At 46.5% G+C, this 27107-nt stretch overlaps 1 protein-coding gene across 1 annotated transcript in view; it reads right to left on the bottom strand.

Annotated features, from left to right (window-relative positions):
* Positions 1 to 27107, bottom strand: part of IGSF11 (immunoglobulin superfamily member 11) — a 386896-nt gene that overhangs the window by 36929 nt on the left and 322860 nt on the right. The window contains exon 2 of the mRNA XM_040339112.1: positions 5764 to 5927. Within this exon, the coding sequence (XP_040195046.1) occupies positions 5764 to 5927 (164 nt within the window). The remainder of the gene's footprint in view (positions 1 to 5763; positions 5928 to 27107) is intronic.

Raw genomic sequence — 27107 nt, 5'->3', positions numbered from 1 at the left:
AAACAGCGTCAATGATGTGGGGTCATGATAGTTCAACATAAAACACGCCCACTACCAGCCAAATTTGAATTAGGCGGGCTTACGCCGACACATTTACACTACGCCGCCGTAACTTAGGGCGCAAGTTCTTTCTGAATACGGAACTTTCGCCCTAAGTTACGGCGGCGTAGTGTATCTGAGATACGCTACGGCTGCCGAAAGATACGATACTGGGCCGGATTCAGAAAGAGATACGCCGTCGTATCTCTGAGTTCCGTCGGTCGGATCTATGCGCCTGATTCAGAGAATCGGTTACGCATAGATATCCCTAAGATCCGACAGGTGTAAGTGTCTTACACCGTCGGATCTTAGGCTACAATTTCAGGCTGGCCGCTAGGTGGCGCTTCCGTATGTTTTACGCGAGGAATATGGAAATTAGGATTTACGCCGATTCAGAAACGAACGACCGCCCGGCGTTTTTTTTTTACGTCGTTTGCGTTCGGCTATTTCCGGCGTATAGTTACCCCTGCTATATGAGGCGTAGCTAATGTTAAGTATGGCCGTCGTTCCCGCGCCGAGTTTTGAAATTTTACGTCGTTTGCGTAAGTCGTTCGTGAATACGGCTGGACGTAATTTACGTTCACGTCGAAACCAATGACGTCCTTGCGACGTCATTTAGAGCAATGCACACTGGGATATTTTACGGACGGCGCATGCGCCGTTCAAAAAAAAACGTAAAAAACGCGGGGTCAAGACAAATTGAAATAATACACGCCCCCATCACCCCCATTTGAATTACGCGGCCTTACGCCGCAACACATACGTTATGCCGCCGTAACTAAGGTCGCAAGTTCTTTCTGAATAAAGAACTTGCACCCAAAGTTAGGCCGGACAGATACGCTCAGGGGCTAGATTCTCATAGAATCCGCGGCGGCGTAGCGTAAGCCATTTACACTACGCCGCCGCAACTTACTGGAGCAAGTGCCATATTCTCAAAGCACTTGCTCCGTAATTTGCGTCGGCGTAGTGTAAATGGCCCAGTGTAAGGCCGCGTAATTCAAAAGGGGCGGCTTGTATTTAAATTAGGCGCGGCCCCGCGCAGATCGAACTGCGCATGCGCCGGCTGAAAAAATAGCCCAGTGCGTATGCTCCAACTCACGTCGGAAAACGTCAATGAAGCCGACGTGATCGTCATTTCCGCAAATCCCTGTTCGCGAACGACTTAGGAAAACGACGTAAACGACGGAAAAAGACAACGCTGACCCGAGGCCATACTTAACATGGCATACGACGGACCTTCGCAAACTTACCCCTCATATAGCAGGGGTAAGTTTACGCTTACGGAAGCGATGTAAACGACGACGAGGCGGCGCAAAAACGTTCGGGAATCGGCGTATCAGGCTCATTTGCATAGTCAAATGAGAAATCGACCTAAACGCCACCTAGCGGCCATGGTAACATTACATTTAAGATCCGACGGTGTAAGATTATTACGCCAGTCGGATCTTAGCTTAAATCCGGCGTATCTTGTTCTCTGGATAGAAAACAATGATACGCCGGCGGGAAATTCGAATTACGCCGGTGTATCTGTAGATACACCAGCGTAATTCTTTTGAGAATCTGGCCCAGGTATCTGAATCTGCCCCACTGTCCTTCCTCAGTCTACTGGGCTGACTGATAACAGACCTCAGTCTACCCAGAAGACTGAGGACATCTTGTGGCAAAAGAGAGATACTGCAGGGGACTTCTATGGAAGGATAGAATTGTGTTTGGCCACTGTGGGGGGCCCAAGACTGCAGGAGGGGGCCAATTGCAGAACATGTGAAAGGGTCTAAAGAAATAAGCCTGGGACCGATGGAAAGCGTCCTGGCGGTCAGGGGGGGCGCTTCGTGGTTTCTTGCACTTGGGCCCTGAAGGTTCTAGTTATGCCTCTGACCATAGTCCACATCAAATATATTTGTCAATGGGGATTAGTGGCAGCATCTCAGTGAGGATGAAGTGATCTCTATCAAACATATAAAAGGAACAGCAAAGGGCACCAACTAAGGGCAGCGCATAAGGAAAATGTTATTAAAAACACACAATTGGCAAACAACATTAATGGCATAACTTACTTCATACCCGCTTATGGGTGGAGTTCTGCTATTCATTTTGTTTACCAAGTGAGTTGCCAATTGCGTGTTTTTAATAACATATTACTTATATACTGCACTTAGTTGGCACCCTCTGCTGTTCCTCTTAGTGAGTTAGATCAGGGGGTCTCCCAACTTTCTAAACAAAGGGCCCAATTTACTGTCCTTCAGACTTTAGTGGCCCAGACTGTAGCCAGTGGGAGCAGAAGTTGTCAGTGGGAGTAAACAGTGCCCCATCTTTGGTATTGGTGGAAGGAATATTGCCCCATGTTTGGTATTAGAGGCAGGAATAGTGCTCTATCATTGGTGTCAGTGAAGGGAGGAGAACATGGAGAATAGGAGAACATGTATCCCATTCATTTGTGTCAGTGGGATAAATAGTACTTAATCATTGGTGTCATTAAAACCAGGGCTCGACAAATCCCGGGCGCCAGGTCGCCATGGCGACTAGAAATAGTGTCCTGGCGACTTGGCTTGGAAGGTGTGTAGGAGCTGGCGCCATCTGGTGGTGGCCGTTGGTATTACAAGTTAAGCATTACAAGTTAAACAGCAATTCTAATGTAATTTTTCACTATTTTCACTGCCATATTCTTCCCTCTAATTAGAACCCCCAAACATTATATATATTTTTTATCCTAACACCCTAGAGAATAAAATGGCGATCGTTGCAATACTTTCTGTCACGCCATATTTGCGCAGCGGTCTTACAAGCGCACTTTTTTGGGAAAAAATTACACTTTTTTTAATAAAAAAATAAGACAACAGTAAAGTTATCCCCATTTTTTTAATATTATGAAAGATAATGTTACGCCGAGTAAATTCATACCCAACATGTCACGCTTCAAAATTGCGTCCGCTCGTGGAATGCCGACAAACTTTTACCCTTTAAAATCTCCATAGGCGACGTTTAAAAAAAATCTACAGGTTGCATGTTTTGAGTTACAGAGAAGGTCTAGGGCTAGAATTATTGCTCTCGCTCTACCAATCACGGTGATACCTCACTTGTGTGGTTTGAACACCGTTTACATATGCGGGCGCTACTCACGTATGTGTTCGCTTCTGCGCGCAAGCTCGTCGGGACGGGTGCGTTTTCTGGCTCCTAACTTTTTTAGCTGTCTCCTAGATTCCAAGCAAATTTGTCAAACCCTGATTAAAACTACATGTATCCCATCATGGGTGTCAGTGGGAGGAATAGTGCCCCATCATTGGTGTCAGTGGAAGGAATAGTGCCCCATTGGTGGCACCGGTAGGAGGAATAGTGCCCCATTGTTTGTGTTATGGGGCGGAATAATGTTCCTTTGTTGGTGTCAAAAGAAGAATTGTTCCCCCTTGTTGGTGCCGTTTGGAGGAATAGTGTCCCATTGTTGGTGTCAGTGGAAGTAATAGTGCTCCAAGGTCCGCATAAAGACAAGATCACTTTTATCATCGGCGGGAGAGGCGATCGGATCCTTTCACCTCAGTAGCATGGAGCCATTTGAGGGAAAGATGGCCCCCACTCTGCTCCATACCATTGGATGACGTCAAACGTCACTTCCGCCCAATGGGGGATTTTTTTTTTATTGAAGGGAAAAAAAAATATATATATATATATATATATATATATATATATATATATATATATATTTTATTTTTTTATTTTTTTTATTTATTGTGGGTCTTTTTGGCCCCCAGATCCCACAATAAAGAGGACCTGTTATGATTTGTTTTCTATTACAAGGGATGTTTACATTTTTTGTAATAGGAATAAAAATGATACCAATTTTTTTTAACCACTTAAGGACCCCTTCACACCGATTTACTTTGGCAGAATGGCACGGCTGGGCACATCAACGTACCTGTACGTTGCCCTTTAAGCCCAGCCATGGGGTCGCGGGCGCGTGCACGCGACCCGGTCCGAAGCTCCGTGACCGCGCGACTCGCAGACCCGATCGCCGCTGGAGTCCCGCGATCGGTCCCCGGAGCTGAAGAACGGAGAGAGCTGTGTGTAAACACGGCTTTCCCGTTCATCACTGTGGTGCCGTCATTGATCGTGTGTTCCCTAATATAGGGAATCACAATCAATGATGTCACACGTCCAGCCACACCCCCCTACAGTTAGAAACACATATGAGGTCACACATAACCCCTTCAGCGCCCCCTTGTGGTTAACTCCCAAACTGCAATTGTCATTTTCACAATAAACAATGCATTTTTATAGATTTTTTTGCTGTGAAAATGACAATGGTCCCAAAAATTTGTCAAAATTGTCCGAAGTGTCCGCCATAATGTCGCAGTCACGAAAAAAATCGCTGATTGCCGCCATTAGTAGAATTTTTTTTAATAAAAATGCAATAAAACTATCCCCTTTTTTGTAAAGGCTATAAATTTTTCGCAAACCAACCGATAAACGCTTATTGCGATTTTTTTTACCAAAAATATGTAGAAGAATACGTATCGGCCTAAACTGAGGGAAAAAAATGTTTTATATATATTTTTGGGGGATATTTATTACAGCAAAAAGTAAAAAATATTGCATTTTTTTCAAAATTGTCGCTCTATTTTTGTTTATAGCGCAAAAAATAAAAACAGCAGAGGTGATCAAATACCACCAAAAGAAAGCTCTATTTGTGGGAAAGCGACCCAGTGCCGAATCGCAAAAAAATGCTCTGGTCAGGAACGGGGTAAATTCTTCCCGAAGCTGAAGTGGTTAAGGCCCCTTTCACACTAGGGCGTTTTTCGAGTATTATTCAAGCGTTTTTCCATCGTTTTTCGAGCGTTATTCGAGTGTTTTTCAAGTGTTTTTTGAGCGTTATTCAAGCGTTATTTGAGCGTTATTCAAGTGTTTTTCAAGTGTTTTTTGGGCGTTATTCAATCGTTTTTCCATCGTTTTTCGAGCGTTAATCAAGCGTTTTTCAATCGTTTTTCGAGTGTTATTTGAGCGTTTTTCCATAGTTTTTGAGCGTTATTCAAGCCTTTTCCCGTCATTTTTCTAGCGTTATTTAAGTGTTTTTCGAGTGTTTTTCGAGCATTTTTCGAGCCAAGCCTCATCTGCAAACCCAATGTGCTGGTAAAGCAGCGCTAAGACCCTAACGTTTTAGGCCCCTTTCACATTGGATCTGTAGCCGCGTTGGCGGTATATCGCCGCTAAAAATAGCGGCGCTATGCGGCCGGGATTGTCGCGGGAATTGGCCGCTAGCGGTGCAGTTTTCTCACCGCTCCAAAGATGCTGCTGACAGGAGATTTTTTTGTCTCCCGCCAGCGCATCGCCTCAGTGTGAAAGCCCTCGGGCTTTCACATTGAGTCTGCAGTGAAGGAGTTTTTCAGTCGGGATAGCAGCGCTATTTTTAGCGCTGCACCGCCTAAAAAAACTCCTCAATGTGAAAAGGGCCTTAGGGCGTTTTTGCAGCGCCTCAGTGTGAAAGGGTAAGGCGTTTTTACAGCGCTTTCAATTCATTTCAATGGAGAGGGGCGTTTTTGGAGCGTTTTTTTTCCAGCGCCCAAAAGCTGCTCCAAAGATGCTTCTCGCAGAACTCAGTGTGAAAGGGTCCATTGAGATGCATGGAGAGCGTTTTATGAGCGTTTTAATAGCGCTATTTTTAACGCTAAAACGCTGTAAAAACCCTTCAGTGTGAAAGGGGTCTAAGTAGTTAAAACTAAAAGATGTCTTTCTTACCTGTTCAGGCTGGTTGGCATTGGACAGAGGCGTCACAGTCCAGATAATGTTGAGGTTCGTTAGCGCCGCACTGGTGGTGAAAGTGCACAAGAGTCCCGCCGACTGACCCCGGGCCACCTGTATGTTCTCCTTGTCTATGATCACCTGCAGCGCCGTCACCAAACCTGCAAAACATAAAGTAAGGACACCGTCTGTAACCTTGTGTTTCTCCGAACGCATTATCGCTCTCAGGTTCCTCCTCGCCGCGCCGCTAAAACGCGCAGATTGTGCTTATTGTGAGATTCCGACCTGTAATATTACACTCTATCCTGAGCAACAGAAAGTCTATTATCTGTATCATATTATGTGTGTGCGGGGATATTGTAGAACTCCGGATCAGGATAATTGTGCCGATGTTATTTACAGAATAATTGTAGCTGTGGGAGGTCTCAGGGGCAAATCCGGTAGAATCACCGGAAGGTCATCCAGAGAAATGGTGAAATGATTTAGTATGGGAAAGACACATGTGGGAGAGATGTATGAGCTGCACCCCCCCCCCCCCCCCCCCGAAACAGATAATATGGAAACATTTCCCCAATGGGGCTTTTTAACAGCAATGTAACAGGGTCAAAAAAAGTAGGATTAATAATACTATAAAATTCATAATGTATTTAAAATACAATATATGAATTCTGGCCAGATGGTACAATACATAATCCACAATACAGCATGTAAACACAAGTATACACATCGTTACATTACATAATGCTATACGGTGTGAGAACCCCAACACGTTTCGACCTGTGTGCCGTCTTCGTCAGGGGGATAATTGGCTCTAAAAATTACATTAAATATCTTCAGAATTTAAGAAGCATATCATTATACATCACATTTAAAGTGGAGTTCCTACCAAAAATTGAACTTTCCGCTTTTCGCCCCCCTTCGGTGTCACATTTGGCACCTTTCAGGAGGGAGGGGGGAGCAGATACCAGTGTAATACAGGTATTTACTCCCACTTCCGGGCATAGATACCCAAGCTACCCGCGGGTATCAATGACACTTCTTTCGTTGTCGTCCCCCCGCTGTCTTCTGGGAGACACACAGGTCACAGAAAAAAGCAGGGACTAGTGAAATCGCGCAGCGCAATTTGCGTATGTGCAGTAGGGAGCTAGGAAGTGAAGCAGCAAGGCTTCACTTCCTGATTCCCTTACCGAAGATGGCAGTGGCAGCACCCGAGAGCTGAGCGATAGATCGGCTTTGGGGGCCGATATCGTGGGTGCCCTGGACAGGTAAGTGTCCTTATTTTAAAAGTCAGCAGCTGCAGTATTTGTAGCTGCTGATGTTAAAAAATATATATATATATATAAATAATAATAATAATAAAATAACAAACACCCAGACTCGAACAAAAAATACATTATTAACAATAATAATAATAATAATAATAATAATAATAATAATAATAATAATAATTTATTTTGTGTTAGGGTTAGGGTAATAATAGTAAAATTAAAATAACAATAAACACCCAGACTTGAAACAAAAAAATACATTATTATTATTAATAATAATAATAATATATGAATAAATACATAAATACGGTTCAGGAAGGGGGAGGCGGCCGCAGATATCATGCAACCATAATTTAGGAAACAAATAATGATATTATCGAGAAAAACAAATCATGCCCTTATCTTATACAATGGCCCAGATTCAAGAAGCAATTGCGCCCGTGTAACCATAAGTTACACGGCGCAATTGCTGACTTGCTCCGGTGTAACGAGTGCTCCTGATTCAGGAACCTCGTTACACCGGCTGCAGCCTAAAATCTGCGCGGCATAAGGCTCTTATGCCTCGCAGATTTTAGGCTGCATTCTTGCGGAGGCCGCTAGGGGGCGCTCCCATTGTGTATCAGCGTGTAGTATGTAAATTGCATACTACCACTGATTCACAAGCTTGCGCGGGCCCCGTGCAAGCCAGGTACGGAGTTTCCGTACGGCAACTTTAGCACAAGGCTGCCCTTTCTAATAGCAGGGGCAGCCAATGCTAGAGTATAGCCGGCCTTCCCGCGCCGTGAAATTTGAATTTCACGGCGTTTGCGTAAGTGCTTTGTGAATGGCGCTGGACGCCATTCACGTTCACTTTGAAGCAAATGACGTCCTTGCAACGTCATTTGCCGCAATGCACGTCGGGAAAGCTTCCCGACGGAGCATGCGCTGTACGCTCGGCGCGGGAGCGCGCCTAATTTAAATGATTCCCGCCCCCGGCGGGATCATTTAACTTGCGCGCGCTTACACCGGGCAAATTTGCCGGCGCGCCCTCGCAGTTCACAGAGCTACTGCTCCGTGAATCGAGGGCAGCGCAAAATATTTGCAAAATCGTTGCCCTGCTCCCCCGCAAATATAGCGCAAGCTATGCTGAATCTGGGCCAATGATATTATCGAGAAAAACAAATCATGCCCGTATCTTATACAATGTTTAAAACATGCTTGTTTCGCAAATATTCTTAGCATTTTCTAATTTGAACACTAGGTGGCGATGTTTCACTGGGATCTGCATATGCAGCTAAATGTAATTTCACAAATCCAATCGACTCACAACTATTATTTCAAACAATACACGTCCGGATTTTGACCCAGGGATCATCTACATCCGCCTTTCTCAACTTTTTTTTTTACCCCAGAGGAACCCTTTAAATTATTTTCAGGCCCCAAGGAAGCCCTGCTTAAAATTATCTACAGATCATTAGCAAGTTTAGTAGGTTACAGAAATAATAAAATTTAAATAAAATAATAAAGAATGTGCCATTTCTAGTGTATCTTATACCCAAGGTGGGTAATTTTTAACTAATCCATTCCTGTTCTTTTTGATAAAATTATTTACACAATTTAAAATAATATTAGTTTTGAGAAATACATGCAGATTCCCTACAATAGTTTGCTGGTCGGTGGAGGAATCTCTCCTTATATGAGTGTTCACTGAAAGGGCCCCTTACATTGTGGTCAGTAGGACAGGTGTGCCCTTACATGAGTGGCCATTGGAGAAGTGGTCCCTTACATTGTGATCAGTAGGACAGGTGTGTCCTCCTATTGGTGGTCACAAAGACATGGACCTTTACATTGAGGTCAGTAGGACAGGTATTTACAACGGTGGTCATCAAAGAAGTGGTCACTTACATTGTGGTCAATAGGAAAGGTGTGTCCTTATATTGGTGGCCATTGAAGGAGTGGTAACTTACATCATGGTCATTAAGAAAGGTGTACCCATCCAGGGTTCAATCAAACCCTAAGGTTCATCCAGGGTTCCATCAGACCTTAAGGTTCATCCAGGGTTCCATCAAACCCTAAGGTTCAGCCAGGATTCCATCAAACCCTAAGGTTCATCCAGGGTTCCATCAGACCCTAAGGTTCAAACAGGATTCCATCAAACCCTAAGGTTCATCCAGGGTTCCATAAAACCCTAAGGTTCAACCAGGGTTCCATCAAACCCTACGGTTCAGCCAGGGTTCCATCAAATCCTGACAACTAATTTAAGGAGCATTCTTCTCTTTGACCACCAATGTAAAGAGCATTCTTCCCACTGATCACCAATGTAAGGAACATTCTTCTCACTGATCACCAATGTAAGGATCATTCTTCCCACTGATCACCAATGTAAGGAACATTCTTCCCACTGATCACCAATGTAAGGGACATTCTTCTCACTGATCACCAATGTAAGGAACATTCTTCTCACTGATCACCAATGTAAGGAGCATTCATCCCACTGACTATCAATGCAAGTGCACACTTACATTGATGGTCATTGGGGAAGTGGCCCATTACATTGTGGTCAGTAGAACAGGTGTGTCCTTACATTGGTGGCCATTGAAAAAGTAGCTATAGTCCTTACATTGAGGTCAGTAGGCAAGGTGTTCCCTTTCATGAGCAGTCATTAATAAAGTGTACCCTTACATTGTGATCGGTACGAAAGGTGTGTACTTATATTGGTGGTCAAAGATGAAGTGGCCCCTTACATTTTTGGTCAGTAGGACAGATGTGCCCTTACATTGGTGACCATTGAAGAATTGGCCCCTTACATTGTGTTTTTTTAGGATAGGTGTGTCCTTACATTGGTGGTCACTGAAGAAGAGGTCCCTTACATTGTGGTCAGTAGAACAGGTGTGTCCTTGCATTGTTGGTCATTGAAGAAGTGGCCCCTTACATTGTGGTCAAAAGGAAAGGTGTGTCCTTACATTGGTGGCCATTGAAGAAGTGGTCCCTTACATTGTGGTCTTTAGGAGAGGTGTGTCCTTACATTGGTGGTCATTTAAGAAGTGGTTCCTTACATTGTGGTCAATAGGAGAAATGTGCCCTTATATTGATGGTCATTGAAGAAGTGGTTCCTTACATTGTGGTCAGTAGGACAGGTGTGTCCTTGCATTGATGGTCATTGAAGAAGTGGCCCCTTACATTGTGGTCAACAGGAAAGGTTTGTCCTTACATTGAAGGTCATAGGAGAAGTGGGCACTTACATTGTAGTCAGTGGTAGAGGTGTGCCATTATGTGAGTGGTCATTGAATAGGTGGCTCCTTACATTGTGGTCAGTGGGAGAGGTTTTTTCTTACATTGGTGGCCATTAAAGAAGTGGCTCTAGCCTTTACTTTGTGGTCAGTAGGCAAGGTGTGCCCTTACATAAGCAAGTCATTAAAGAAATGTCCCCTTACATTGTGATCAGTACGAAAGATGTGTACTTATATTGGTGGTCAAAGATGAAGTGGTCCCTTACATTTTTGGTCAGTAGGACAGGTGTGTCCTTACATTTGTGGTAATTGAAGAAGTGGTCCCTTACATTGTGGTCAGTAGGAGAGGTGTGTACTTATATTGGTGGTCATAAATGAAGTGGCCCCTTACATTGGTCATCATTGAAGAAGTTGTTCCTTACATTGTGGTCAGTAGGACAGGTGTGTCCTTATATTGGTGGTCTTAGATGAAGTGGCCCCTTACATTGGTCATCATTGAAGAAGTTGTTCCTTACATTGTGGTCAGTAGGACAGGTGTGTCCTTACATTGGTGGTCATTGAAGAAGTGGCCCCTTACACTTATGGTCAGTAGGACAGGTGTGTCCTTACATTGATAGTCATTGAAGAAGTGGCCCCTTACATTCTGGTCTGTAGGAGAGGTGTGTCTATATATTGATGGTCATTGAAGAAGTGGCACCTTACATTGTGATCGGTATGAAAGCTGTGTACTTATATTGGTGGTCATAAATGATGTGGCCCCTTACATTTGTGGTCAGTAGGACAGGTAGAGCCGCAGAATACATATATTTGGGCAGAATACATCTATACGGCAGTTGCAGAGGATGGCAGGACAGGGGTTCATGCTCTGGAGACTCGGTGGTGCTCCTCCACCAGGACGTCTCTGAAAGACTCTTCGTGTCACCGCGGCCTCGTGTGATTGAATCCACAGCGAGCGATAATGCTCCACTTTCTGAAGCGCAAATAACTTGTCTATTATGTCCTCCATCCCGGGATAATGGACTCGGAGTCTGAGGTTTCTTTTCTATCATTGTGAAATGTTCATTATGGGAGACGTGATTGGCGCGCTCTGGAAAAGCAGAGCAAAAAGGATTAGAAGATAAGGAATAATAAAATCGGACCCCGAGGGCCACTCAGCCTCTCTTTATGATCCATGGCGGAGCGTGGCTCTACGACAAAAGGGATCCGGAGACGTCACCCGCCACTTCTTTGAGCCGTAATTATACGAGCGGTAAACTTATACAGCAAGACAGAGTTTAAAGGGGCAATCCACTTCACCGGTAAAGTCATCACCCACATTACCCTTCTGGTTGTTAAAGGGCATCAGACTTATTTTCCATGTTAAGTTCATGCATGCTTAGTGATGCTGAAATGTGCACTTAATGCTCGCTAAAGTGGCCCCCCGCAGTCATTACTGCATTTCATTTAGGCACGCCCTAAGTGCTAGTTAGCACACCTTAGTGGACCTGACAATATACACTATATTACCAAAAGTATTGGGACACCTGCCTTTACGCACACATGAACTTTAATGGCATCCCAGTCTTAGTCCGTAGGGTTCCATATTGAGTTGGCCCCACCCTTTGCAGCTATAACTGCTTCAACTCTTCTGGGAAGGCCGTCTACAAGGGTTTAGGAGGGTGTCTAAGGGAATGTTTGACCATTATTCCAGAAGCGCATTTGTGAGGTCAGGCACTGATGTTGCAAGAGAAGGCCTGGCTCGCAGTCTCCACTCTCGGGTTGAGGCCAGTCAATTTCCTCCACCCCAAACTCACTCATCAATGTCTATATGAACCTTGCTTTGTGCACTGGTGCAAATCATTTGGTGGAGGGGGGATTATGGTGTGGGGATGTTTTTCAGGGGTTGGGCTTGGCCCCTTAGTTCCAGTGAAAAGAACTCTTAAGGAGTCAGCATACCAAGACATTTTGGACAATTTCATGCTCCCAACTTTGTGGGAACAGTTTGGGGATCGGCCCATTCCTGTTCCTACATGACTGCGCACCAGTGCACAAAGCAAGGTCCATAAAGACATGGATGATCGAGTTTGGGGTGGAGGAACTTTACTGGTCTGGCTTTACCCCGATAAAACACCTTTGGGATAAATTAGAGTGTGGATTACGAGCCAGGCCTTCTCGTCCAACATCACTGCCTGACCTCACAAATGCGCTTCTGGAAGAATAGTTAAACATTTCCATAGACACTCTCCTAAACCTTGTTGACATCCTTCCTAGAAGAGTTGAACCTGTTATAGCTGCAAAGGGTGGGCCAACTCAATATTGAACCCTATAGATTAAGACTGGGAAGTTCATTGGTGATCAGTAAGTAGAATGTCCCTTACATTGATGATCAGTGGGAAGAACACTCTTTACATTGGTGGTTAAAGAGAAGAATGCCCCTTAAATTGGTTGTTAGGATTTCAGGATTATCAAGATTTGATGGAACCCTGGATGAACCTTAGGGTTTGATGAAACCCCGGACGAACCTTAGGATTTGATAGAACCCTGGGTGAACCTTAGGGTATGATAGAACCCTGAATGAACTTTAGGGTTTGATGGAACCCTGGCTGAACTTTAGGGTTTGATGGAACCCTGGTTGAACCTTAGGGTTTGATGGAAACCTTGTTGAACCTTAGGGTTTGACAGAACCCTGGCTAAACCTTAGGATTTGATGGAACCCTGGATGAACCTTAGGGTTTGATGAAACCCCAGATGAACCTTAGGATTTGATAGAACCCTGGCTAAACCTTAGGGTTGATGGAACCCTGAATGAACTTTAGGGTTTGATGGAACCCTGGCTAAACCTTAGGGTTTGATGAAACCCTGGATGAACCTTAGGGTTTGATGGAACCCTGGATCAACCTTAGATTTTGATGGAATCCTAGTTGAACCTTAGGGTTTGATGGAACCCTGGATGAACCCTAGGGTTTAATGGAACCCTGGTTGAACCTTAGGGTTTGATGGAACCCTGGCTGAACCTTAGGGTTTTATGGAACCTTGGATGAACCTTAGGGTTTGATAGAACCCTGGCTAAACCCTGGGGTTTGATGGAACCCTGGCTAAACTTTAGGGTTTGATAGAACCCTGGCTGAACCTTAGGGTTTTATGGAACCTTGGATGAACCTTAGGGTTTGATGGAACCCTGGCTAAACCCTAGGGTTTGATAGAACCATGGGTGAACCTTAGGGTGTGATGGGACCTTGGATGAACCTTAGGGTTTGATGGAACCCTGAATGAACCTTAAGGTGTGATGGGACCTTAGATGAACCTTAGGGTTTGATGGAACCCTGAATGAACCTTAGGGTGTGATGGGACCTTGGATGAACCTTAGGGTTTGATGGAACCCTGAATGAACCTTAAGGTGTGATGGGACCTTGGATGAACCTTAGGATTTGATGGAACCCTGAATGAACCTTAGGGTGTGATGGGACCTTAGATGAACCTTAGGGTTTGATGGAATCACCAATAATTTTTCATATGATGATTTCTATCCAACATATTTCTTGTAACAGAGCCTACTTTTCCAAGGATGTCCATAGTGAGAACAATCCTGTAAAAATATAAATCTGTATCATGTACGTTACCTACAAGCCAAGACTCAGTTGACTTGTAGAATCATCCATTCCATCCATCTTTGGCAGCATCTGACTTTGGCCCTATTCTGTAGACGCTCAGGGCCCCCAGGAGGCAGAGTTATACAACACAACCCTGGTAAGCGGGGCAGAATGGAGAGACTGTGTTGACAAAAATGCGAGTTGACACTGAGGGGACAAACACAATCTGTTCCGATGTTTAAAAGATGAGAATGGCGGCTCCTCCGCAGAAAGCGCCACCTGATTTAAATACATGTCAGCCCAGAGCAGTTTGCTTAAGGGGGACCTTTGACTCTACCTTCATTATATATTCCTGGTAAAACTTTCTTCAAGTGAAGACTTAGCAGAGAAACATTTGCATTTAGCATTTGTACGGTATTTCTTGACTTCTCTTTTGGGCTGCGGGGCCCCTCGGTCTATCTGGGATGGCAGCGAGATCAGACTGGTATGTTAGGGGGTCTCATAAAGACACAGCTCCCTGCTTGTATAGGTTCAACTGAAAGTCTAAAGTGAATTGGCAGACGTGCATTAAAAAAACTCAGATTCATCGGGCTGAAGGAGCCCTGGGTGCCCAACCTGCGGCCTGAGGGCCACATGTGGCTCTTTCAGGGCTGTCTTTAACAGAGGGCAAAAGGGGAAGCTGACCCGGGCTCAGTCATTGTTGTGGGGCCCAAAGCAGCTTCCCCTAGAGCCCGCACTGCCCACAAATAGTTAATAAGTGGATTCGGGAGGGCCCAAGAAAATGTTTGTAGAGGGTTCAATCAATATTAAAGACGGCTCTGGGCCCTTTGGTACTTATTGTGTGGCCCCCGGACCCCAGCAGAAAGGGACAATGTTGGAAGTGATCTCTTGCAGTCTCCTGTAACATGTTCCCAGGCTCTGTCTGTGTCCTGCAGCCTCCAACCACACCTGCAGCAAACCCATAGGGCCAGATTCTTAGAGGAGATACGACGGCGTATCTCCAGATACGCCGTCGTATCTCTGCGTCCGGCCGGTCGTATCTATGCGCCTGATTCTTAGAATCAGTTACGCATAGATATCTATTAGATCCGACAGACGCAAGTCTCTTACGCCGTCAGATCGTAACTGCAATTTTACGCTGGCCGCTAGGGGTGTGTACGCTGATTTATGCGTCGAAATATGGTAATCGGCTAGATACGCAAATTCACGAACGTACGCCCGGCCGACGCAGTAAAGTTACGCCGTTTACGTTAGGCTTTTCCCGGCGTATAGTTACCCCTGTTATATGGTGGCGTAAGTGCGGCGTACCAATGTAAAGTATGGCCGTCGTTCCCGCGTCGAAATTTGAAAAAGTTACGTCATTTGCGGAAGTCGTCCGTGAATGGGGTTGGACGTCATTTACGTTCACGTCCAAACCAATGACGTCCTTGCGGCGTACTTTGGAGCAATAAACACTAGGAAATTCCACGGACGGCGCATGCGCCGTTCGGGAAAAACGTCAATCACGTCGGATCACAGTACATTTACATAAAACACGCCCCCCTGATCCAAATTTGAATTAGGCGGGCTTACGCCGGCCGATTTACGCTACGCCGCAGCAACTTACGGAGCAAGTGCTTTAAGAATACATCACTTGCCCGTCTAAGTTGCGGAGGCGTAACGGAAATCGGATACGTTACGCGGATCTACCTGAATCTGGCCCATAGTCTCTAACCAGGGCTCGACAAATCCCGGGCGCCAGGTCGCCATGGCGACTAGAAATAGAGTCCTGGCGACTTGGCTTGGAAGGGGGGCAAAAAAAAAAAAAAAAAAAAAAATTAAACAGCAATTCTAATGTAATTTTTCACTATTTTCACTGCCATCTTCTTCCCTCTAATTAGAACCCCCAAACATTATATATATATATTTTTTATCCTAACACCCTAGAGAATAAAATGGCGATCGTTGCAATACTTTCTGTCATGCCGTATTTGTGCAGCGGTCTTACAAGCGCACTTTTTGGGGAAAAAATTACACTTTTTTAAATAAAAAAATAAGACAACAGAAAAGTTATCCCCATTTTTTTTAATATTATGAAAGATAATGTTACGCCGAGTAAATTCATACCCAACATGTCACACTTCAAAATTGCGTCCGCTCGTGGAATGCCGACAAACTTTTACCCTTTAAAATCTTCATAGGCGACGTTTAAAAAAATCTACAGGTTGCATGTTTTAAGTTACAGAGGAGGTCTAGGGCTAGAATTATTGCTCTCGCTCTACCAATCGCGGCGATACTTCACATGTGTGGTTTGAACACCGTTTACATATGCGGGCGCTGCTCACGTATGTGTTCGCTTCTGCGCGCAAGCTCGTCGCGACTGGGCGCGTTTTCTGGCTCCTAACTTTTTTAGCTGGCTCCTAGATTCCAAGCAAATTTGTCAAACCCTGTCTCTAACTATCTCCTGTAGTATTTCCACAGTCTTCTGTAGCATCTCATGTACTGAACATGACGTGTGGGCCCTTTGGTGATGTCAGGGGCCCCAATACCTCATACGTTCCCAACCACCGACTAAAGACTAAACAGATCAGCCCCCTGCTGCACTTGACCCATCTTATGACTGACTTGCTTCAAAGTTGCAGTCTGATATAGTCCAAATTCATAAAATGAACAGGTCGCTCCAGTGAAAAAAAGTTTAATATAAAACTTCCCTTTATCTTCACAGATCCTCAAAAAATTGTGCTTAAGATGTTTCACCTCAGTGGGAAGAACGCTCAGCATCTCGTCAAACCATCTGCCTCTTCCCTACGCGTTACGTCACAGGGTCACGTGACTTCCTCGGGGGGGGGGATTTCCTCACAGGAAGTCACGTGACCCTGTGACGTAACGCGTAGGGGAGGGGCAGATGGTTTGATGAGACGCTGAGATTTCCAGAGCTGTTGCAGAGCTTGGGATCCAAATTTTATATCCTGTGTACAGTTGGTGCACTGGAGCACCCAATACATGTGAGTGTGATACATGGGATTTTAATAAATATATGTTTTTTAAAGATATAAGCACTGTTGGGAGCTCCTAATTTTCATATTTACATTGAGCCACGGCTGACATACATCGACAGGATGGGAAGGAGGAAGATTCGCTCTATTAGTCCCGGGTGACTAAAAACCTGAGATTGACCAAACTTAACCACTTAAGACCTGGACCTTTAGGCAGGTAAAGGACCTGGCCAGTTTTTGCGATTCGGCACTGCGTCGCTTTAAATGACAATTGCACGGTCGTGCGACGTGGCTCTCAAACAAAATTGGCGTCCTTTTTTTCCCCACAAATAGAGCTTTCTTTTGGTGGTATTTGATCACCTCTGCGGTTTTCATTTTTTGCGCTATAAACAAAAATAGAGCGACAATTTTGAAAGAAATGCAATATTTTTTACTTTTTGCTATAATAAATATCCCCCAAAAACATATAAAAAACATATTTTTTCCTCAGTTTAGGCAGATACGTATTCTTCTACATATTTTTGGTAAAAAAATTTTGCAATAAGCGTTTATCGATTGGTTTGCGCAAAATTTATAGCGTTTACAAAATAGGGGATAGTTTTATTACATTTTTATTCATTATTATTTTTTTACTACTAATGGCGGCGATCAGCGATTTATTTTGTGACTGCGTCATTATGGCGGACACTTCGGCCAATTTTGACACATTATTGGGACCATTGTAATTTTCACAGCAAAAAATGCATTAAAAATGCACTGATTACTGTGAAAATGACAATTGCAGTTTGGGAGTTAACCACAAGGGGGCGCTGAAGGGGTTAAGTGTGACCTCATCTGTGTTTCTAACTGTAGGGGGGTGTGGCTGTAGGTGTGATGTCATTGATTGTGGTTTCCTATATTAGGGAACACACGATCGATGACAGCGCCACAGTGAAGAATGGGGAAGCTGTGTTTACACACAGCTCTCCCCGTTCTTCAGCTCCGGGGACCGATCGCGGGACTCCAGCGGCGATCGGGTCCCGCGGTCAGTGAGCTTCGGATCGGGTCGCGGGCGTGCGGCGCGGGCGCGCGCCCGCGACCCACGGCTGGGCACTTAAAGAGGACGTACAGGTACGTGCTTGTGCCCAGCTGTGCCATTCTGCCGACGTATGTGTGCAGGAGGCGGTCCTTAAGTGGTTAAAGAGGAACTGCGGTCCGCTCACATAATTTGTAATAAAAACATCTTTGCCATTCTGAAGCTTCCCTCTAATCACTTTGCGTATTATTTTATATATACTGTGATTCTGTACTTGCCCATCATGCTTCATTAATCTCCCTCCAATGAGTCTGGCTGCAGCCATTTTAACTGTGGGCAGGTGAAGCTGCTGCCTGTTCACTTCCTGGATTTACACAGACACACCTCCAGCTCTGCAGCTCTCATTGGCCCTCTTATGACTCACCCTAAATTTTTTTTTTTTTTTCTGGCAAACGCTCACGAGAGTGAGAGAGAGAGCTGTGCATGATGTCATAAGCCTAGGCTAATGACCAGACAGGAAACAGGAAGTGGGCTGTATAAGGGATTTACTGGCAGAAAAAAAAATGTTTTACTATCCAAGATGGAAAGATGAACAAAGAAAGAAAATGACTGAAGTTCCACTTTAAGAAGTCCCTGATTGGTCCAGTTTCAGGGCCCATGTAGATCTTTGCAGTGAATTAACAGTTTAATGTGAGTTATTATGTGATGCAGTAATGTGCACAAAAAACACATTAGTGCAAATGGGCCCTAAATGCAAACGCAGCCTAATGAATCGGGGCCAAAGTCATAAAACAGCACAGGAGTAATGGCTCCATTGCTGCTTCTGACAGAGGTCTCAGTTTACACACCTAACAAATGAACTACAGGAGGCAGATATGAGCTGATTATGTGTCATTCCCTTTAAATATATATATATATATATATATATATATATATATATATATATATATATATATATATATATATATATAGTTAAATTGTATTTATTTTTTAGGAGTAGGGGTGTATTTAGGGTTTTAATGTTTATGTAACTTAAAAAAGTGGTATATATATATATATATATATATATATATATATATATTTTTTTTTTTTTTTTTTTTTTTTCCTTTAATGTATAAGTTATGTGTGTACAGTCGCTAGAGTTGTTTTTTTGTTTTTTTTTTTTTTATTACTTTCTTTTTTATTTTAATTATTTTTATTTCCTTTTTTTTTTTTTTTTTTTACTTTTGCGTTTGTTTTAGATTTTTTTTGAAGAAGAGGTAGTTTGATTTATTTAATTTAGTGACCTTTATTATTTTATTTTTAATTTTTATATGTATTTGATAGTTATTTGGGTACAGTCACTAGAATTTGTATTTATTTATTTTTTTCATTTCTTATTTTACGTATTTATTTAAACATGTCTTTATTTATTTACTTATTTGTTCATTTTCTTTTTAGGGGATGGGTGTATTTTGGGTAGTTTGGTAGGTCTAATATGTACACTGCTGCTAAAAGGAATTTTTTTTTTGAGCAGTTGGGCATTTTTTTTTTTCAGCAGCCCCTGATTTCTCTTTTATGTTATCTTATCTGTCCCTGTACACTCAGTCATTTATAGGAGTTTAGAGGCAGTTGAGTTTAGTGTAAATTTTGTTTTAAGTAAAAAATTGCGTTCCGGACGGAAGTTTATTGCAAAGCTTAAAATCGCATTCATAAGTGTTTTCGCTTATAGGCGTTTTTAATGGGTAAATATTTCTAATGATTTTCAGAATGGAAAAGAGAGAGGGGGAGGGGGAAAGGGAGGGGGTGAGAGAGAGGGGGAGAGAGAGGATGAAAGAGGGATGAGAGGGTCAGAGAGGGGGTAAGAGAGGGGATGAGAGAGAGGGGGGGTGAGAAGAGGTGGGAGAGAGAGGGTGAGAGAGGGGGTGAGAGAGGATGAGAGAGGGGGTGAGAGAGAGAGGATGAGAGAGGGGGAGAGAGGGATGGGGAGAGAGAGAGGGGGGAGAGGGATGGGGAGGGAGGGGAGGGGGAGGGGGAGGGGAGGGGGAGGGGGAGGGGAAGAGAGAGAGGGTGAAAGAGGGGTTAAGGAGAGAGAGAGGGGGTGGGAGAGGGGGTCAGAGGGGGTGAGAGAGAGGGGGAGAGAGGGATGGGGAGAGAGGGGGAGGAAGAGAGGGAGAGAGAGAGAGGGAGGAGAGGGGTAGATAGATGGGTAAAGAGAGGGGGGAGAGAGAGGATGAAAGAGGGGTGAGAGAGAGAGAGAGGGTGAGAGAGGGGGTGAGAGAGAGAGGGTGAGAGAGGGGGTGAGAGAGAGGAGTGAGAGAGAGAGAGGGGTGAGAGAGAGGGGTAAGAGAGGGGGAGAGAAGGATGGAGAGAGAGAGGGGGGAGAGATGGGTAAAGAGAGGGGGAGAAAGAGGGGTGAGAGAGAGAGAGAGAGAGGGGGGTGAGAGAGAGGGGTGAGAGAGAGAGAGGGGTGAGAGAGAGAGGGGTGAGAGAAGGATGGAGAGAGAGAGGGGGAGATAAGGGGGGGGGGGAGAGAGAGAGGGGGAGAGAGAGGGGGGGAAAAGAGAGAGAGGGGTGGGGGGATAGAGGGGAGGGGAGATAAAGGGAGAGAGAGGGGGGTAGAGAGAGGGGTAGAGAGAGAGCGGGAGGAGGGGAGGGGGAGAGAGGGGGAGAGAGAGGGAGAGCTGAGAGGGGAGAGAGGGGGAAAGGTAAAGAAAGAGAGGGGGAGAGAGAGAGACAGGGGGTGAGAGCCAGGGGGAGAGAGAGAGGGGGAGATGAAGGAGGAGAAAGAGAGGGGGAGAGAGAGAGGGGTGAGAGAGGGGGTGAGAGAGAGAGGGGTGAGAGAGAGAGGGGTGAGAGAGAGAGAGAGAGAGAGGTGAGAGAGGGGGAGAGAAGGACGGAGAGAGAGAGATGGGTAAAGAGAGGGGGAGAGAGAGGGTGAAAGAGGGGTGAGAGAGGGGGTGAGAGAGGGTGTGAGAGAGAGAGAGGGTGAGAGAGGGGGTGAGAGAGAGAGGGTGAGAGAGAGGGGGGTAAAAGAGAGAGGGGTGAGAGAGAGAGGGGCGAGAGAGGGGGAGAGAAGGATGGAGAGAGAGGGGGGAGAGACGGGTGGGGAGGGAGGGAAAGAGGGGGAGAGAGAGAGGGAGGGGAGGGGGAGAGAGGGGTGGCTGTGATAAAGGGGAGGGGGGATAAAGGGAGAGAGAGAGGGGTAGAGAGAGAGAGAGAGCGAGAGGAGGGGAGGGGGAGAGAGGGGTGGCTGTGATAAAGGGGAGGGGGGATAAAGGGAGAGAGAGAGGGGTAGAGAGAGAGAGAGAGCGAGAGGAGGGGAGGGGGAGAGAGAGGGAGTGTGAGAGAGAGAGGTGAGAGGGGAGAGAGGGGGAAAGGTAAAGAAAGAGAGGGGGAGAGAGAGAGAGAGGGGGTGAGAGCCAGGGGGAGAGAGAGGGGGAGATAAGGGGGAGAAAGAGAGGGGGGGAGGGAGAGGGTGGGAGAGGAAGGGGGAGGGGATAAAGATTACAATCTGTTATCTGCAAAAAACGATTCTAAACGAAAACACGGATGAACGCTGCTAAACACGGCATGTGAACTATTATATCAAGAATTGTAATTACATGCCATTCTGTTGAACAGTGGCAGAAAAGTTACTAGAAGGTTGCCCCGGCGTAACGAATGCTCCTGATTCAGGAACCTCGTTACGCCGACTGCAGCCTAAGATATGCGCGGCATAAGGCTCTTATGCCCGCATATCTTAGGCTGCATTCTTGCGATGGCCGCTAGGGGGCGTTCCCGTTGTGCTCAGCGTATAGTATGCAAATTGCATACTAACGCCGATTCACAACGTTACGCGAGCCCTGCATACGCAGTTTACGTCGTTTCCCTACGGCGGTTTTCGCGTAAGGCTGCCCCTGCTATTAGCAGGGGCAGCCAATGTTACGTATACCCATCGTTCCCGCGTCGGAAAATTTCAAATTTACGTAATTTGCGTAAGTGATTCGTGAATGGCGCTGGACGCCATTCACGTTCACCTTGCGACGTCATTTGCCGCAATGCATGTCAGGAAAGTTTCCTGACGGAGCATGCGCTCTACGATCGGCGCGGGAACGCGCCTAATTTAAATGATTCATTTAAATTGCGCGCGCTTACGCCGGGCATTTTGCCGGCGCGCCCACGCAATTTACGGAGCTACTGCTCCATGAATCAAGGGCAGCGCAGTAAATTTGCGGGGGCGCAGGGCAAAAATGTTGCCCTGCGCCTCCGTAAAAAAAGCGCAATTCTACCTGAATCCAGCCTCCTGTTTTCTTGGGGCCGCTTCTAATGTACCGTGTGAGAAGCTCACAGTGTGCAGTGAAAACAGAGTAAACCATTTCAGCACAGGAGAGGAGCCGCTACAACTAAAGGCTTCATGGCAGACAATAAGCAGAGCCGATCACCCATAAGACCAGCACCGAGTAATCCCCCCCGAGTCGGCTCTTCCTCCATAGGAAATAGAGACTCTTCTAAGCGCGGCGTTGAGTCCATAAAGCCGCTCGGAAATCAGCGAAGCGCATCTGAGCCATTCATCCTCCATCTTGTCAATACTTTGTCCGCGTCTCCCACGCGGCTCCCTCGTTACCAAATCTGCATTCCTTTCCGATCGATAAAAAAACGGCTCGGCGGGGCGGAGGGGATGTCAGCGATTCCCTGAGTTATACGCGCAGCGCTGCAGGATCATCGCCATTAATTACATTAACGAAGGAGCGAGCGATATCAGTGCCCCTCTCATACAGGCATTGATTTTACAATGCTGACATCAGCGCGGCCGCGCAGGGAGGGGCCGGCGTCTCGTCACCTTCTCATTCCCTTTCATCGCAAGATCTGCGAGGTGGACGCGGCGCCGCTGCGTGACGGCCATCGATCAACACGATAAAGCAGACGGAAACTCCAACTGGAAAATCGCATAGAAGCTTTAATAATTAACCACTTAAGACCCGGACCATTAGGCAGGTAAAGGACCCGGTCAGTTTTTGCGATTCGGCGCTGCGTCGCTTTAACTGACAATTACGCGGTCGTGCTACACTGTACCCAAACTATATTTTTATCATTTTGTACCCACAAATAGAGCTTTCTTTTGGTGGTTTTTGATCACCTCTGCGATTTTTATTTTCTGCAAAAAATTTAGAAAAAAAAACGTTTTTTTTTTGTTTCTGTTCTAAAACATTGTAAATAAGTACGTTTTCTCCTTCACTGATGGGCACTGATGGTACTGCACTGACGGGCAATGATAAGGCGGCACTGATGGGCACCGATGAGGTGGCACTGATGTGGTGGCATTGATGGGCACTGATGATGGGCACTTATATGCGGCACTGATAGGCGGCACGGATGGGCACTGATAGGCGGCACAGATGAGCACGGATAGGCGCCGCGGATGGGCACGGATAGGCGGCACGGATGGGCACTGATAGGCGGCATTGATGGGCACTGATAGGTGGCATGGATGGGCACTGATTGGTGGCACGGATGGGCATCCATTGCCGGCACTGATTGGCATCCATTATTTCTGTCATTGTCATCCCTGGTGGTCTAGGGTGGCATACCTGTGTTTTGCATCCCTGGTGGTCTAGTGGTTGGAGGCAGCGTCCAATCATCAGGTGATGTAGTCGGAGGCAGCGTCCAATCATCAGGTGATGTAGTCGGAGGCAGCATCCAATCATCAGGTGATGTAGTCGGAGGCAGCGTCCAATCATCAGGTGATGTAGTCGGAGGCAGCGTCCAATCATCAGGTGATGTAGCCAGTGGCAGCGTCCAATCATCAGGTGATGTAGTCAGAGGCAGCGTCCAATCATCAGGTGATGTAGTCGGAGGCAGCGTCCAATCATCAGGTGATGTAGTCGGAGGCAGCGTCCAATCATCAGGTGATGTAGTCGAAGGCAGCGTCCAATCATCAGGTGATGTAGTCGGAGGCAGCGTCCAATCATCAGGTGATGTAGTCGGAGGCAGCGTCCAATCATCAGGTGATGTAGTCGGAGGCAGCGTCCAATCATCAGGTGATGTAGTCGGAGGCAGCGTCCAATCATCAGGTGATGTAGCCAGTGGCAGCGTCCAATCATCAGGTGATGTAGTCAGAGGCAGCGTCCAATCATCAGGTGATGTAGTCGGAGGCAGCGTCCAATCATCAGGTGATGTACCTGGAGGCAGCGTCCAATCATCAGGTGATGTAGTCGGAGGCAGCGTCCAATCATCAGGTGATGTACCTGGAGGCAGCGTCCAATCATCAGGTGATGTAGTCAGAGGCAGCGTCCAATCATCAGGTGATGTAGCCAGTGGCAGCGTCCAATCATCAGGTGATGTAGTCAGAGGCAGCGTCCAATCATCAGGTGATGTAGTCGGAGGCAGCGTCCAATCATCAGGTGATGTAGTCGAAGGCAGCGTCCAATCATCAGGTGATGTAGTCGGAGGCAGCGTCCAATCATCAGGTGATGTAGTCGGAGGCAGCGTCCAATCATCAGGTGATGTAGTCGGAGGCAGCGTCCAATCATCAGGTGATGTAGTCGGAGGCAGCGTCCAATCATCAGGTGATGTAGTCGAAGGCAGCGTCCAATCATCAGGTGATGTAGTCGGAGGCAGTGTCCAATCATCAGGTGATGTACCTGGAGGCAGCGTCCAATCATCAGGTGATGTAGTCAGAGGCAGCGTCCAATCATCAGGTGATGTAGTCAGAGGCAGCGTCCAATCATCAGGTGATGTAGTCAGAGGCAGCGTCCAATCATCAGGTGATGTAGTCGGAGGCAGCGTCCAATCATCAGGTGATGTAGCCGGTGGCAGCGTCCAATCATCAGGTGATGTAGTCAGAGGCAGCGTCCAATCATCAGGTGATGTAGTCGGAGGCAGCGTCCAATCATCAGGTGATGTAGTCGGAGGCAGCGTCCAATCATCAGGTGATGTAGTCGGAGGCAGCGTCCAATCATCAGGTGATGTAGTCGGAGGCAGCGTCCAATCATCAGGTGATGTAGTCAGAGGCAGCGTCCAATCATCAGGTGATGTAGCCAGTGGCAGCGTCCAATCATCAGGTGATGTAGTCAGAGGCAGCGTCCAATCATCAGGTGATGTAGTCGGAGGCAGCGTCCAATCATCAGGTGATGTAGTCGGAGGCAGCGTCCAATCATCAGGTGATGTAGTCGGAGGCAGCGTCCAATCATCAGGTGATGTAGTCGGAGGCAGCGTCCAATCATCAGGTGATGTAGTCGGAGGCAGCGTCCAATCATCAGGTGATGTAGTTGTAGGCAGTGTCCAATCATCAGGTGATGTAGTCGGAGGCAGCGTCCAATCATCAGGTGATGTAGTCGGAGGCAGCATCCAATCATCAGGTGATGTAGTTGTAGGCAGCGTCCAATCATCAGGTGATGTAGTCGGAGGCAGCGTCCAATCATCAGGTGATGTAGCCAGTGGCAGCGTCCAATCATCAGGTGATGTACCTGGAGGCAGCGTCCAATCATCAGGTGATGTAGTCAGAGGCAGCGTCCAATCATCAGGTGATGTACCTGGAGGCAGCGTCCAATCATCAGGTGATGTAGTCGGAGGCAGCGTCCAATCATCAGGTGATGTAGCCAGTGGCAGCGTCCAATCATCAGGTGATGTAGTCGGAGGCAGCGTCCAATCATCAGGTGATGTACCTGGAGGCAGCGTCCAATCATCAGGTGATGTAGTCAGAGGCAGCGTCCAATCATCAGGTGATGTAGTCAGAGGCAGCGTCCAATCATCAGGTGATGTAGCCAGTGGCAGCGTCCAATCATCAGGTGATGTAGTCAGAGGCAGCGTCCAATCATCAGGTGATGTAGTCGGAGGCAGCGTCCAATCATCAGGTGATGTAGTCGGAGGCAGCGTCCAATCATCAGGTGATGTAGTCGGAGGCAGCGTCCAATCATCAGGTGATGTAGTTGTAGGCAGTGTCCAATCATCAGGTGATGTAGTCGGAGGCAGCATCCAATCATCAGGTGATGTAGTCGGAGGCAGCGTCCAATCATCAGGTGATGTAGTCGGAGGCAGCATCCAATCATCAGGTGATGTAGTTGTAGGCAGTGTCCAATCATCTGGTGATGTAGTCGAAGGCAGCGTCCAATCATCAGGTGATGTAGTTGTAGGCAGTGTCCAATCATCAGGTGATGTTGCCGGCGGTGTGTGCGGAGAAATCGCGGTTATTTTATGGCGTCGTTGAGTTGTGGAAGGCGAACAGCCGGCGGCCCCCCCGAGTCCTGACATATTTCCAGCCTTTGGTGCTCCTCTGTTGGCGATGAAGAGGCTTCCCCCTGCAGGACGGGAGCTGCGACCATCTGCCTGACCGCCTGTCACAGAAGAGGAGGAGGACGGCGCCCCCCGCAGGCTCTGGCAGAGCCGGAAGGCGAAGGAATCCAAAAGCCCAGTGTGAGGATTACAGCGGAATCCAAAAAAACAACAAATTCTCTGAATATAATGAATATAATATCTAACCTGCCTGGAAGATTGAAGATTCTGTTCGGCCCGTCTTGTGATCCCCCCCCCCCCAAAAAATAATGTATTTCAGACACTGAGGGCCAGATTCACGTAGGGGCGCGGCGGCGTAACGTATCGTAGATACGTTACACCGCCGTAAGTTTTTATCGCAAGTGCCTGATTCACCAAGCACTTGCGATGAAAACCTACGCCGGCGGCCTCCGGCGCAAGGCGGGCCAATTCAAATGGGCGTGTGCCATTTAAATTAGGCGCGCTCCCGCGCCGGACCTACTGCGCATGCTCCGTTTCGTAATTCCCGTCGTGCTTTGCACGCCGTGACGTCATTTTTTCGAACGGCGACGCGCGTAGCGTAATTCCGTATTCCCGGACGGCTTACGCAAACAACGTTATTTTTTGAATTTCGACGCGGGAACGACGGCCATACTTTATACAGCAATACGATTGCTGCATAAAGTTAAGGCACCAAAAACGACGACTAACTTTGCAACGGGAAACTAGACTAGCGGCGACGTAGCGAACGCAAAAATCCGTCGGGAATCGCCGTAACTCCTAATTTGCATACCCGACGCTGGTTTACGACGCGAACTCCCCCCAGCGGCGGCCGCGGTATTGCATCCTAAGATCCGACGGTGTAAAACAATTACACCTGTCGGATCTTAGGGTTATCTATGCGTAACTGATTCTATGAATCAGCCGCATAGATAGAAACAGAGATACGACGGAGTATCAGGAGAAACGCCGTCGTATCTCTTTGGTGAATCTGGCCCTATATCCCCTTATCTGGTGAAGTTGGCTGATTTAATTAAAGTGTCGAATCTTCCTTCAGGTTATGAAAATAAAAATAATTTTTTTTTTTTGCAAGC

The sequence above is a fragment of the Rana temporaria genome, chromosome 2 (assembly GCF_905171775.1).
Source record: "Rana temporaria chromosome 2, aRanTem1.1, whole genome shotgun sequence".
In the NCBI taxonomy this organism is placed as follows: domain Eukaryota; kingdom Metazoa; phylum Chordata; class Amphibia; order Anura; family Ranidae; genus Rana; species Rana temporaria.
The sequence above is the reverse complement of the archived record's forward strand: the minus strand, read 5'-3'. Positions and strand labels throughout refer to the sequence as shown.